Source organism: Calonectris borealis, chromosome 3, assembly GCF_964195595.1.
Source record: "Calonectris borealis chromosome 3, bCalBor7.hap1.2, whole genome shotgun sequence".
NCBI classification, from domain to species: domain Eukaryota; kingdom Metazoa; phylum Chordata; class Aves; order Procellariiformes; family Procellariidae; genus Calonectris; species Calonectris borealis.
The window spans coordinates 80,341,150-80,355,129 of NC_134314.1; the positions used below are offsets into that span (position 1 = coordinate 80,341,150).

The window sequence follows — 13,980 nt, forward strand, 5'->3', positions numbered from 1 at the left end:
AGGAGAAATTAGAAGTCAGATATGAAAATCATCCCTCCCCCCCACCCCCGCCAATTAAAATAAAACACACCCTCAGTGGAAATAATTGAAGGCAGTATTTTTGTTTTGTGGGACTTAGTCACATAAGCAGAGTAGTAGTTGTTTGTTTATGTGGGTTTATGCTATTGCCAGAAAGTCTTGATAAAAATACGAGAATGTACTAGAGGGTTGCGCAAACATACTTTTATTCTACCTAGTTATACGCATTTATTGACTTGTATTTTCTAGCCATTGAACTGCTCATAGAAAAGTGGGACCCCAGAGAAATTGTAAAGTGGCTTTCTTCACCATGGGGGCTATATAACTCTCCTTTCTTTCTATGAAATAATAATCACTGCAATATTCTAGGAAGAATTAACATTTGTATCTGGGGTATGCCTGCTCTTCAGTCTTCAGGTTATATAATTTCCAGAGAAATTCTGCATCCCTGATTGCATTCTGCATGCTCCATAAGAGCATGGAATGAATTAAAAATGACTGGAGCTTGAAGAGAGGAATCGTTTTGCCCTCTCTGTCTGTATTATGCTGACTGGTGGGTTTATCTCAGGTTCTGTTCTTGGATTTTCCCAGCTGTGAGTTTACTCCAACTTTTAGTGTCTGGTTAAGGGTCTGCTGTCAAGGGAATTAAAAACTCCTTCAGAAGAGGTTGGGAACAGAGCCTAACCTCCGTGTGCAGAATCTTTCTTGAAGGAGCTAATCTTTTTCCTTTGACTAGAGAAGAAAGGACCTGTATGACTTAGAAAATGAAGGTGGGTGCAATATTGTGGGTGTGATTGGAGTTGAATCTTTCCTGCTTCATCAGAACCTCCAAGTAATTTTTAATTATGGTATTTCTGTAACCAAGATGCTGGCCTGGTTTCATTCCTGAAAAATGCCTACTCCCCTTCCCAAGGGAGCTTTGCATAGTTGGTGGGTGACCCATCTCTTTTCCTAGGCTTTGGGGAAGGGAGAGGTGAGATGTAGCTGGACTTGTGCCATAGAGACAAGAACTAGAAGCTGCAATAAGGTTTCACTTGTCCTGCTAGTTAATAAAATGGCTGCTCTGTTTATTTCTTATTTTAATTTATGGTAAAGGGACCTGGCGCCTTGAACTAAGCACCTCTTAAAAAACCACTTATCTCCATCAGTTGATAAATACTCAATTCTAATGCAAATATAAATAAGAATAGGGACTTGTATCTCAATTACAATGCAAGCAGCGAAAAAAGTCCAATTCGTAAACAGGTTATATTAATACTTACACATAAAGGTTAATAAGAAAAAGCAAACCCAAACAAAGTAAGGGAACCATTGAATGAGGCCACCCAGCTGCCTGAAATCTAAAGTAAACAGCTGGTGCTTTGAATAAAAACACATCCTCGTTTGTGATAATATTTCATCTAGAATATATTGGCCTGCTGGGTCTCATTGGCTTCTCCATATATCCATTAAAGTACAGTAGTCTCTTTCCTGCTAACATGTACATCTTACTGAATCACAAAAACCTCAGTCTCTTTCTTCTTTTATGGCTTGGTTGACTTTGGAGAACATTCAGCCTCAAATTTTTAACCTAACCACAACAGGGCTTCTCTTTGTAGAATCTAGTCCTGGAACATGCGGTACATACAGCATGATAAAGTCGTAGAGATTATACTAAAAAATTATTACTGTCAGTCCTGCTGAGAAGCTACTGTGCCAAGCTTGCAGCACTGGGCTGCGGATGCTTTTTACCTCCAAAGTCAACTGCAGTTTCCCAGTAGGTGACCAGCACTGACAGCATACCCTGAGGCCTATCTTCTTCTGCAAACGCTAGTTAGAAAACAGCAGCTTGTAGCACTGACCCCTTGCCAGTGCAGAGCAGCAGCTTGCAGAAGCCGATTGCCTGTTGCTACATCCTAGCGAAGGCTGCTTACCTCTCAGGCCGTCAGTCCTGGCTGACTCGCTGTTGGAAGATGCAGTTCAAAACTCAGGAAGGCAAGATCCGCCTCCTTGGACTTGAGGCAATAGTCAGATCACCCCAGCGTGAGGTTCTGCCTTCTCTGACAGTCGGAACTAGAGCCACTGCTTCCCTGCTGGTGCCAGGTCAAACAGCCAGGGAGACATTACCAGTGGATGCACGGAGGCAGAGGTATTACAGGGGAGGCCAGCACGTGCGGCTCAGGATTGAAGTCTATAGTGATCATTTAGCTCCTGCAGCCCTCGTTACACAGGGAACTGCTTGTAGGTGGCTGCTTCTCTTAAGTGTCTATAAGCTTGGTGTGGCTAAGTGTTCTTCTGTTCTTCAGATGCCCTTGCTTTATTTTCAGAGGAAATTGTTTTAGCTGGGTATAGCTCTTTTGTCTCTAAACTCTTCAACTATGGCTCTTCTTAGCATAAAATAAGTTTGTGCCCAGTGTGACTTTCACTGAAATTGGCCAAATCTAAGTCAGGCCTTCCTTTTTATCGTATGCTTGCTTTTGCTGACTGCAGTGATGTGGAACCAAGCCTGTAGCCTGTCAGGAGAGTTGTTAATGGTTCTGGTGCTACAGGGCATTCAGTAACCAGGCTGTGATATGCCGTCATAATAATTTATACCCTCATCTAGAAACTAATGTTTAGGTGATATAACTTGAGTGATTACTGAAGAAGGCAACACAGTGAAAGGAAAGAGTAGGCAATCTTACCTCATTTGCAAACATTGCAAACCTGGGGGAAATCATAGTAGTTTTTTTCTTTACCTAATCAGTTTATTTCACTTTCTGTGTTAGGTTTTTGCCCTTCGATGGGTCATATTTGCAGTATTTCCTTTAACTGGAAAAGAAAACAGATAGTATGAGACAAAATGGTCTATAGAAACTTATGCCTGTCTGTTCTGACACTGTGCCGGAGTCCCTGCTCATTGAACATTGGAATTGAACTTTTTTCCAAGGATTCTGGATTTAATTCCAAATGTGCAATATGATTTCCAAAGGCCCAGAGAAACTTCTCTTTTTTGCCCTAATTCTGTACCTCCCAAAGAACAGGAGCTACCTTAACATAAACTGGACAACTCCACTTCTGTAAGACCAGAGATTCCAGGAATGTCTAAATCTGTGTCTTTTCTTCCAAAGTGTGGAGGTGTAGAAATTTCAATCGCTTCTAGAGCTGAGCTAGACCTACAAGGCTGGCAGGCCACTTCTTCAGCACTTTCAGTACTACATCACAGCTTTTGTTTGAATTTTCATCTTGGACTATATCCCACCTGAAAAAGTCTATATACAGTTGTTTGTGCAGCTCAAAACTGAGATTAAGAAGTTAGAAGAGCAGGGAAGTGGAAATGCTCAGATTCATGTCTAAGTTGTCAGCTTCTTCGTGTGATTTTTACTGTGAGTCAGTTAAATCTTCTGCTGGTTTCTTTACTTCCTAGGACTGTTGAAAATGCATCTGAATTTTTGCATCTAGTCAACAAAGGCCTACAGCTGAGAGTCAGGCACCCAACACTGGTGCATGCTCATTCCTCTCGTTCTCATCTGGTAGTTACATTGACCATAACCACAATCGTCTCTGGAGATAACTTTGGTAAGTAGGATGTTACTAATCTAAAATACATCTAGAGACAGTTGTTTTTTGAAAAACAGTCTGTGGACTGAGAGATTTTCATATTGTTTTTTTCCTCCTTTTTCCAATGTTTAATACATTCCCCCAGTTCTTTCCATTGTTTAACTTCTGCGTACCTTCTTAAGTAACAGACCACTTTGATGTCTGAATGCTACTGAAGCTTTCACTTTCATAAAAACTTTTCACTTTTCTTTACATGTCTTGACTTACAGAGTTCTTGAAGTTTTATAGCATGAAACAACTAATGAAATAAATTTTATCAATAAGTCATAAGATAAAGGATAAGAGATCAATAAGATAGATACTCAAATACAGTAGTTAAATCACTTCGTATGACATATCATATAATCATTCATGCTAAGTCTGTGGTAAAGCTAACCATGTGTTTTAGGGATCATCATATGATTTTGGGTGAGAAAGAATTATTTTTTTACCCGCTGCCTTGCAAAAATGTCCATTAAATTCAGAGTCTCTTGAACTGTTAATAATAGGCCACTGCAGGAACAGACAACATAGTTGTCTTATTTACTATGGCAAAACCTATATTTCTACTTTTCATTACCACACCAAGACTTACCAGTTTATTGCTTTAGGAATAACTTCAGCTTTTGGGGGTTAACTTTGTTTTCTTTTGCTCATGTTGTAATTAGGCTCTTTGCTTCCAGTGCTGTGGTCCATCTCCTTCATACTTAGCAACAACAATATGGTTTCAGAAAGTGGAAAATATTTAACATTTTTTCCCTTAGATTGCTATGAGAAATTAAACCGACAATATTAGCAAAAGAGAACAAACAGTGCCCTCGCTTACCTATGGACCTTGCCAAAGGACACAGTTACTTCACAAGTTGCAGCTCCAGCATTCCAGATGTTAGCTCTAGCCAGTGCCAGATTCTTGGCAATCAGACAGATGTTACTTTTCAAAACGCAGTGTTTGCACAGTTAGTGCACCAGCCATCTTGTCTAGTCCAGACTTCCCTTTGCCATTTCGAATTGCAGTCACCCTACTATGCCATGTTGTCTGGCAGCAAAGCTCCATAGAAATGTCTACTTTACATTGAATGCAGACTCAGGCTTTCAGCTCATGTGCATGCATGAAGATGTGCAATCTCTCGGGGGGGTAGAGCAACACTGCAAATGGGACTTCGCTATAGCAGTGTGACACCACATTCTGTCTTGTTTAAAAGGAGAAATTCCTGATTTAAAAGCTAAGTGCAATTGTCAAATATCTCAACACCGGAGACCTAAGTCACTAAATAAAAAGCTGTAAAGTCTGTGATGAGTTCTGCACCCAAAGCCAGGGTTGACAAGCCAGCACTTTTTCAGGTTTGATTAAGGTCTTTTAGCATTTTTTTTCAGTAATATCTGTTGTTTGAGGAGAGCAGTTTCTTAATTTCCTTGTCTCAAACAAAAGAGGAGCGAGAACAGTTACTTTTACACTGTGTGTCCTGAAGCCATTTATTTTCTTTAAACCAACACAGCTGCTCTGTCTACACTGTGAACAGCTAGCTCAGGTTTTAGCAACAGCCTAACTGGAGAGGTACGGAGCTCTGCAACCCAATTCAGTCTCAAGTTTTGCAGCTGGGAACTTCATACTATTGCAACAAGACTCTTTAAGTCCCTCAAGGGAGTCTGTTGTCTCTATTACCTGTAGCAGAGTGTGAGCCTTTTATTCTTTTATGTCTTTCAGAGAGAGAGAGAAAGAGATATGAATAAAAACCAAAACACCGAAGGAAAAAAGCAAAACTGCTTTGGGAAAGCCCTTTTGCATATACTCCTGCTAAGCTAATGTCAAAGCAGCTTTCCCAGAGAATCTGTCTTCCTCTTCCTCCTCAACAGAGAGTGAAAGCCAGATGCTGCTGCTGAGGAAGAGGAAGGATATGAAGCAGTCTAGTGCAGCTACATAACTACCAGGAGTAGTAGGTAACCAACCTGAGTAAGTGGGAGTAATGCTATCGAGGCTAATAGCTCATCATGTGGAGATGCAGCAGTGGCATATGAGGGCTGAACGAAGTCTAGAGAGAACAGCAGCAAAGAACAAAATAGAAGAGGCAGGATGAACTTTGTTTTTAGCCAGAGCACCAGCAGGTGATGTTTCAAATAATCCATAGAAACAGACTTCAGAACTTACTGCTCCCAAACATTAAAAATCTCACTTTGGTTGCAGTCAATCTAAAACATTAAAAAATGCCCTTTAAAGTCCTTACTGGACTCCTGTGTCTTGTTTTCCACATAGAAGTGTGAACAACAGGGATATTGGATACAACAGAACCTACACCCAAGTCTTGTTACCAACTGGTATGATCAGTTTGATGAACAAAACCTTAAATAAGAGAGAAAGAGTCATTCAGTGTGCCCATGCCATTGATTCTGACTTGTATATTGCTTCTGTTAAAATAGCCTAAAACACCAGATATTGTACTTCCCCTACTGATGCCCCATTTTTCCCCATCTCAACTTCCAATGTCAGTGAGAAGCCTCCCTTGTTTGTTTTTTCTATTAACCAGGTACTTCATGGGAAGATGAACAAACCAGTCAGAGACTAAATAAAGAGGTTTCCTGCACCTTTCCACAAAAAATGAGAGACAATAAATCCACCTCTTCTTCCAGAGCCTCTTCACCAGCACAACTTGAAGCCACTGAGAAACCGAAGCAAGTCAAAACTAGATTGCAGCTGGTGGATCTGGCTGGTAGCGAGTGTGTCGGTAAGCAAACGTCTCTTTGTGGGCATGGATCCTCCCAGATCTAGGTTACAATGGTTGCCTTTATCTCTTTATGTAGGGATATGTGCTACCCTGCTTTCACACAGGGGGTGGTTTAAATCCACAGATCCTGACATAAAATTTGTGGGCCTGATTGTTCCAGTTTTACACTGGTACAGTTTAACTGAAAATCTGACTGCATAAGCCTAAAATAAACCCAGGGTGGTTACCCATATCATAGGTATATTATTTGTTCAGACTGGTTTTATTAGGCCTGTTTTTCTACTCTGAAAATTAGCATGTCTTTGTACAGAAACGTTTAAAGTGCATAAATTATTTAAATATTACAAATATCTGTAATAATTGATATCACCATGTGTGGGTTTTTCTGCCTTATTGTGGAAAAAGTCTTGGAGGAAGTTAGTGTTGAAAAGATAATATTGTTTTCATTGTTTCTTCAAAGCATTTTCCTCCTCCCCCCTCCTCTATGCACACAATAATTTCAAAAACTTGATTATTTCCTAACGGACAAGCTTTCTTACCAAGAAAAGCTATGCAGCCAAAGGTACCATTCCAGAAATAATGTTTTGAAAACGGAACCAGTATTATGAAAGTCTCTTAATTTACTGCCAAGAATTCTTGCTGTTGCTCACTGTTAAACTTTTGTTCTACAGAGAAACCTAATATAATACATTATGTTTTTCATTTGCTCTAAGTGCTGGAAACTGATTGGTAAACATTGTAATCGAGCAACAGTGTGTGTGTTTGTTCCCTCAGTTCAACCAGGACAAACATTCACTTGGTTTGGGGCTCGGCAGGACAGATCCTCCAGTGATGCCCAGAACTGTGCTCACTGACATCAGTGTTAGATGTGGCCCAGCACATACAGCAGACTAACCTCTGCCATCAGCTGCACTGGTGGAGATTTGAAGATGTTGGACTTACTCTGATCAAAGTGAGGGCAGCTGTTAACTCGTAATTGTTTTAAAATGTGGACAAATCTAAGTGAGCAGCAGTAGCAGGCGTCTCACACACTCACTCACACATGTACATCAGCACCCTGCCTTGTTAGCTCCACAGCCATCCTGGATAATTTACAGCATTTACTAAGTGGTCCCTTTTTAGCAAACTAGGTTTCAGTCTGAAAACTCGTTTAAATGCTTTGTGGAAGTTCCTCCGACCAAATGTAGATAATCAGCAGTTTAAACATGTACCCCCTCACCTATTTGCAATTTTCTGTTTTAGGGTGATATCCATTGTCTCAGGAGTCCACCTTCACTGACTATAAAAGAAGCCTGGGGGTGGCTGTAGACACAGACCCAGTACAGTTAGTCTGAGATACATCCTATCTCAGATTGTTGACACCCTGTGGCAGGGTCTTCTAAACTGTTTTGCTCTGTGCCTCCCTGCAAAGAGACTCTACCATTCCAGCCCCATCCTCTCCCACAGTCACATTTCTCCAGCCCAATTTGTCCAGACTTCTGGTTTGTTTTTTTTTTCTGTTACTGTGCCTTTTCACACTTGCCTCTTGAACACTTCTCTTGTTCTCCCAGTTGGGAAAATACTGGCTTAAAGGGAAAACAAGATCCCTAGCCTCTCTCTGTACAGCCTCTTTGTCTCTCTAGAGGTGAGACAGAAGGCGGTTGAGGAAACTGTTAGCCCCTTCTGACCATCCCACTACCATTAGCTCTGCCTAGCATGGATCATGTGCTCTGGGTAACGAGAACTGATTGCAGATGCATCTGTAGCTCATCCACTCTCCTGAAGAAAGGCTCAATTTGAATAATGTGATGCTAAATGGTAATAGCAAGTTTCTCTTCCCCAAATGGCAGCGGTAAGGAGAGGAGGAATTAATTACTCTTAACTGCACACTTGTCCAGACTGATCATAGAGTTAAGCTTGCAGCACCTCTTGAAATTGGTGCAACCTGATTTGTAGACCAAACCTTTGAGCGTTGCTCAAGGGCAGCATAGCTACATACCACCATGCTGGGTGGACAGTAGAAGGGCATCGTTTTCCTGTATTGATTTCCTTACAGCAAAACACACCACAAAGAACAGCACCTTACAGACTTCGGTGAACATAAACCCCTCACACTTACGGCTGCTGTATGGTTTTGTTTCTGCAGCTTATGCCATCAGTGCCACTCCTGTTCTTCCTAAGGGATACAGAGGGGGCAGTTAACTATTATGAAAAATGGTGGAAGACAACAGGCTTCTCTTTGGAGACACTGTGGACTGATGTTTTCAAAAGCAGCGTTGTTTTGTTTGACTTTATGGTGTTCCTACTTTCTCAGTTCCATAATACATACAGAGCCATATGCATTGTACAGCTGAAGAGATCAACTTTAACATGAGATACTTCTGCAGGCACTGAACCTTCTTTAACCTTCCTTCAAAGACTAGAAGTATTGAATGTATTAGGAGTCTGGAGTGAACAATCACTACATCTTGCTTTTGGCATGGGTGGACTGGAAGTCATGGTTCAGAATTTGTGTCCAAAAATGCTGTGTCAAAAGTAGATGATACAGCAACAGAATTTTTCACCATTACAACTGAAGCAGCTTTGCTTAGTCTTACCATTGCCTTTTTCTACACTGTACTAGGTATGTCTGGAGTGACGGGTGCAGCACTGAGAGAGACATCATTTATTAACCGCAGCTTGTCTGCCCTAGCAGACGTTCTTGGAGCAATAGCAGAACAGCGATCTCACGTACCATATCGAAACAGCAAACTTACGCATCTGCTTCAGGATTCCGTAGGTGAGGGATTATTCTGACTTTTGTTTAACAGTATAGATTTATTTTCCCAATCTTTCCCCTCCTTTGTTGTGTAAAACTAGAGGATGATCTTGCACTCTTTCCTTGTATGTGGGCCTCTATTCAAAGACTCTGGCTTTGGAGCAGTGTGAGTACATAGTGAGAGTTCTGAACTCCTCCTGAATTTGGCTAAACCTTGCTGTTTCCAAGGTTCAGTTTAGGAATACACTTGGAATAATCACAACATCTCTAACAGGATCATGTAAAGGGTAATAATTGCATTTCACTGGTGTTTCATGTCAGGTACAGTTTACAAGTTAGGCTTCAATCTTTATTACTACAGGGCATAGTCACATATTTGTACATTCCTTAACATTGTGCCTTGTAGCAATAAGACAAAGGAGGGAGACAATATATGCATGGTACTGTGCTACAACTCCTTTTTGTGTTTGGGTCACCTCCCTCTTCTCTAGCTCCTCATCTACGCGGAAATAGTTTTAAAGCAAGTGTAATTCCTGCAGTAATGTCAGATTTGTGTCCATCCATATAGTATATTAGTCCATTTTTCTTCAGCCAGAAAGCATCAGCCCTTTAGTCTCCAGTTCAAGGCATTGACAGTGACTGAGGTAACAGTTCTTCAGAGCTTATTAATTTTTGCTTGAACTTTGAATTTCACCTAGTGCTGGAGTCCCCACTGTGAAAAGGTAAAGCCAAAGAAAAAAGTGAGTTTAGGAGCTATGTTGTATGGGCACTGAGCTTGGTTTTAACCATGCCTGGTGTATGACTTGGGCGACACTGTTTGGGTGAAGTATTGAAAGTGGCAATTTCCTTGTTTGTTTAATCATTCTCTTGAACTCTGTTTTGCTTTATTGTCACACAAATAAGCCATTTTGCCATTACCCTGAATGTACAAACATTTGATAAAGCTTAATGAAGTGCCCAGACCCATAACATACATGCAGACTAGCTGATGAAGCTATAAGGGGAAAAAAATCTACATTACAAATTGTGAAACATTTATTCTACTGGGGCAAATATCATATTGTTAGATACAGACTTTCCTTGAAGGAGCTGTCTGTTTTCAACAGCCCTCTTCGTACAGTCTTCTGCTTCATAAAAGCAATGGCAGCCTATGCTCGTGGTTGTGTAGATCAATACATTACCAGTGCATAACTTACTGAAAATAATGAGGTAAACAAGTATGTTTTGTCTTTTTCCTGCTTTTAGGAGGTGATGCTAAACTGTTGGTGATGCTGTGCATCTCTCCCGACCAGAAGTACTTAACAGAATCAATGCAGTCTCTGGGATTTGGAACTCGTGCTCGGCAAGTTCAGAGAGGACAAGTCAAGAAAAAGAATTTCCCAGGGCAGGGTAAAGCAAAATAAAACCTAAGACTCCTGTGGATTAAAGTATTATTAATGAGTTCCTCAGACTGAAATGTATATTGTTGTCCTAAAGCCATTCTTTTAGATACCAACTGCCAGATAAAATAAACAATCCTCAACATGGCATTAGTAAGCCATAAACCTGCTGATTACATTCTTGCTCCAAAGATAACAGCAAGTGTTGACAACAACTACTAACCATGGTGGATGGCATAGAAATAAATCAGGCTTTTTTAGGAAAACTATTTCAGGACATGGTTTTGGTGATGTGTTTCCTTTGGGCAAGTAGGACTAAGTCAACAGAGCCCTGATTTAGGATGGCTCGCTTCTGAAAGGCCAAGGGTGCATTCTGTTTTCTCAGTAGAAGACAGGAGTCTAAATACTATTCCAGTGTTTCCAAGCAGCAAGTGAAATACTTCCCCTCAGCTTGGATTAAAATGAGACACATCATCGTGGCTTGCTCTTCTGTCTAGCATGGATGGGGTCATTCCTAAAGCAGTATCAACAGGTAGGAATGTAAAGGAACCCATCAGCTGTACTGAATGGAGTTCTGTTCCCTGCTTTTAGGTAGGAAATAATGGCACCAGTGAGACGGGGAAAAGAGAATAAGGCTGTATCTGTTGCCCCTCTGGAATATAGCTTAGGAAGCAAATGAGGGATTATACAACTTTTTGAAAACAGACTCAGGTTAAATGGTTGGAGCGAATCCCAACTCTGCTGAGTTCACTAAGACTACAGCTTTGCCTGGTTTGGTTTGTTGTTTTTTTTTTTTTGCTCCGTGAGTGCTGGAAGGCCCTGAACTACAGATCCTAACGGCTAATGGGACCTAACTTGTACAACTGTTTTAATAGTAGTCCGGCCTGTTGTTTCACTTGCATTTCTGAAGCAAGTTAACCACATCACAACCTTGAAGATGTGCCTGCACATTAGAAAAGGGTAACTACACGCTTCCCATCCATCACATGAATAAAACATCAAAACCCCAGCTTGTGATATGTTGCTTGTCATCTTCAAGAGGCTTTCACCCTCTTACACCAACGTTGAGACAACATCATGCAGGGTGTGTGAATGAAGTTAAACTGGGAGAAGTTTCAAGGAACTTTAAGCAATGTGAGAGATGAGAAGTGGTTCCAGGATGAGTAGTTGGGTTCAAATAACATCTGATGTGGTTTATGTACTGCGTTATTGCTCAGCAGAGGCCTCAGGATCCACTCTGAATTTTTACCTCCAGCAATCACTCTGCCTCTAGACTGGGAGAGAGGTCATTGGTAGGTCACTGCAAGAAGGCTTAAATTGCAGTGGCCTGCTCAAAAGGCTGGAGTTTATAGTACTCCAAGTCACTTAACCTTCACAAGTATAAATATTTATCCAGAGATTATATAGCATACTATTATTGGAATTTCACCCTTGAATATATAACAGCTGCTGTGTTGCATGCAGTGCTCTGGTGCTCAGAACATTAGCATCACAACTGGAGAGCTGTAATAATACTTGTTTTCCTAAATACTGTCATGAGGGTAAAAAATACTTACCCAATTCCAGCAGTAACAGATGGATAGAAAAAGAGTCTGGACACAGGACCTTACGAAGCTGAATGGTCACTAAAGCAATCTCAGGTGAGAAAGTGTCAGAGCGAGGAAAGTTAGCCTGCTAAATGAAACGCAGGAGCAGACAGCTTCAAGCTCGCCTTAGTCTCATGACAGCTAGGCTACTAAAGCAGCTCAGATTAGAGCTCTAAAAGACGTTAAGTGACAAGGGATGGCTAGCTGATTCCACCAGCATCTTTAAGTAAGTTCCCCAAATATTTTTAAGGATTTGGCATGTCCCAAGTGTTACATAGAAATGTAACTTGTCGTGAACTGCGCTTTCTTTTCTGGAGCTGCTCTTCAAAACTTGGCATTTATTTACAATCTGTGTGGCAGGGGAAAAGCAGCAATACTTATTGTTAAAGCTGAGAAATAAAATACCAGAAGTTTAAGTTTCTACATTAACATTAACTCTGCCAAATTGTGCATATGCAGCATTCCCTATTCCTGTTTTCCTTGTCAGCCTAGCCTATCACTCGCTGTTGACCTACAGATTGAAGTGTACAAGATATGCAGGGCAGCAGTTAACCTTTTGCTCTAAGAACTTTCAGGTTTGGAATTTCCTGGGTTATAGAGACGTGCTTGCTCAATCCCAGTGACGGATGTGTGAGATGTGATGTACTGAAGGAAAGAAGGGTAAAAGTTGTAAGGGTGAAACGGCTCCAGCATCTAAGCTGAATTGTCTTCTGCCCAAAGATTCACTCGGACCTGCTAAAGGAGAGGCAGGGATCTTCAGACATGTAACTAATGTCCTGAGGAGCATGGAAACAGCATGTGCAAAGCCCTATACTTTCCTGCTGTAGTTTTTTTAGTTTTCAGATCTTTTATGCTTTGAAATAGCAGCTATGTTAGAAAAGCAGGTGTGACATATTCACGGAGCTGACTTCAAGGTTTCCTTTGTTGACTAACACCTATCCTGATAAACCAGTCCTCATCGTCTTGCTACTGTAAAGCTGAAACACACATACCAGCTGGGAGAAAGAAAGTGATATTTGAAAGTATTCTAATAAATGGAGACAGGGGGTCATAAAAGCACCAGGAAAAAGGTGGTTGTTTTTAAGAGAGCCCATGTAGTCTATTTGCTAATACAGCTTTGCTCTCTGGGAAGGCAGGGGCACAAGCAAATAAAAACCATATAAATTGGGAGAAAATCCTTTCAGCGAAGCCCACGAGTACACAATCCAGAGCTCAGCTGGTCTCTTGGTGCACTGAAGCAAGAGCACTCTCCACCCTGCTGTACCCCTCTGCCTGCTCAGCCGGGTGGTTGGGTCACTGTTTCGGAGGGAGTGCTGCTCAGTCTAGGGGCGTCCTCTCCTATCCACGCATGCCTTGCTGGCAGTCAACCTGCTAACCTTTCACTGCTGGGCGCTCATTCTCCTCCCCCTGGCCCCCACTTTCTCCTGTGACAGTTGGGCCAGGGCTCGCTTCGTCGCAGCTTCCCCAGTCCCCTGGCTACTGTAGGAAAGGGCATTCCTCCACACAGCGATGCAAGGTGCCACAAACCCCCGCTACCCGTTGGACTGGCCTTCAGATGCCCCTCTCGAATTTATTCTGCCTTCTTCCTTGCCCTGCAGATGAGCTGAGCAAACCATTTTAGCAACAGTAGCTAAGAGCCCCCTCCTCAAAAAGCCTACCCGTTACTGAAAACACAGCAAACACAAGAGAATTTGGTCTTGCGAATGCTTCGGTATTCAGCATCCCGGTTTAGTGTCAAGTTGGCCAAGGAGTCAGTGGCGTGCAGCCTGACCAGCGCAGCAGCTGCCTGGGAGGCCCAGGTCTGGTATTCATGCCAGTGTACCCCGCGTGCCTTACGTAAAAGCAGAAGCTGCTTCCACGCCGCGAGCACCCCTCGCCCCTGGCACCCTACTCACACATCTTCTAACCCATGGGCCAAGCACCCTCCCAGAAAGCAGAAAATTTGGATCCAGTTCAAAGACAAAGAACTTGAGCTTGTGTCT

The 13,980-nt window shown here is 41.9% G+C and overlaps 1 protein-coding gene across 1 annotated transcript in view; it reads left to right on the forward strand.

The window, feature by feature from the left end:
- The window catches only part of KIF25 (kinesin family member 25), a 46,322-nt gene extending 33,272 nt beyond the window's left edge, over nt 1-13,050 (forward strand). The window contains exons 12-15 of the mRNA XM_075146339.1: nt 3,404-3,555; nt 6,099-6,296; nt 8,899-9,054; nt 10,279-13,050. Coding sequence (XP_075002440.1) covers nt 3,404-3,555; nt 6,099-6,296; nt 8,899-9,054; nt 10,279-10,436 — 664 coding nt within the window. The 3' untranslated portion in view covers nt 10,437-13,050. The remainder of the gene's footprint in view (nt 1-3,403; nt 3,556-6,098; nt 6,297-8,898; nt 9,055-10,278) is intronic.
- Nucleotides 13,051-13,980: the final 930 nt, after the last annotated feature.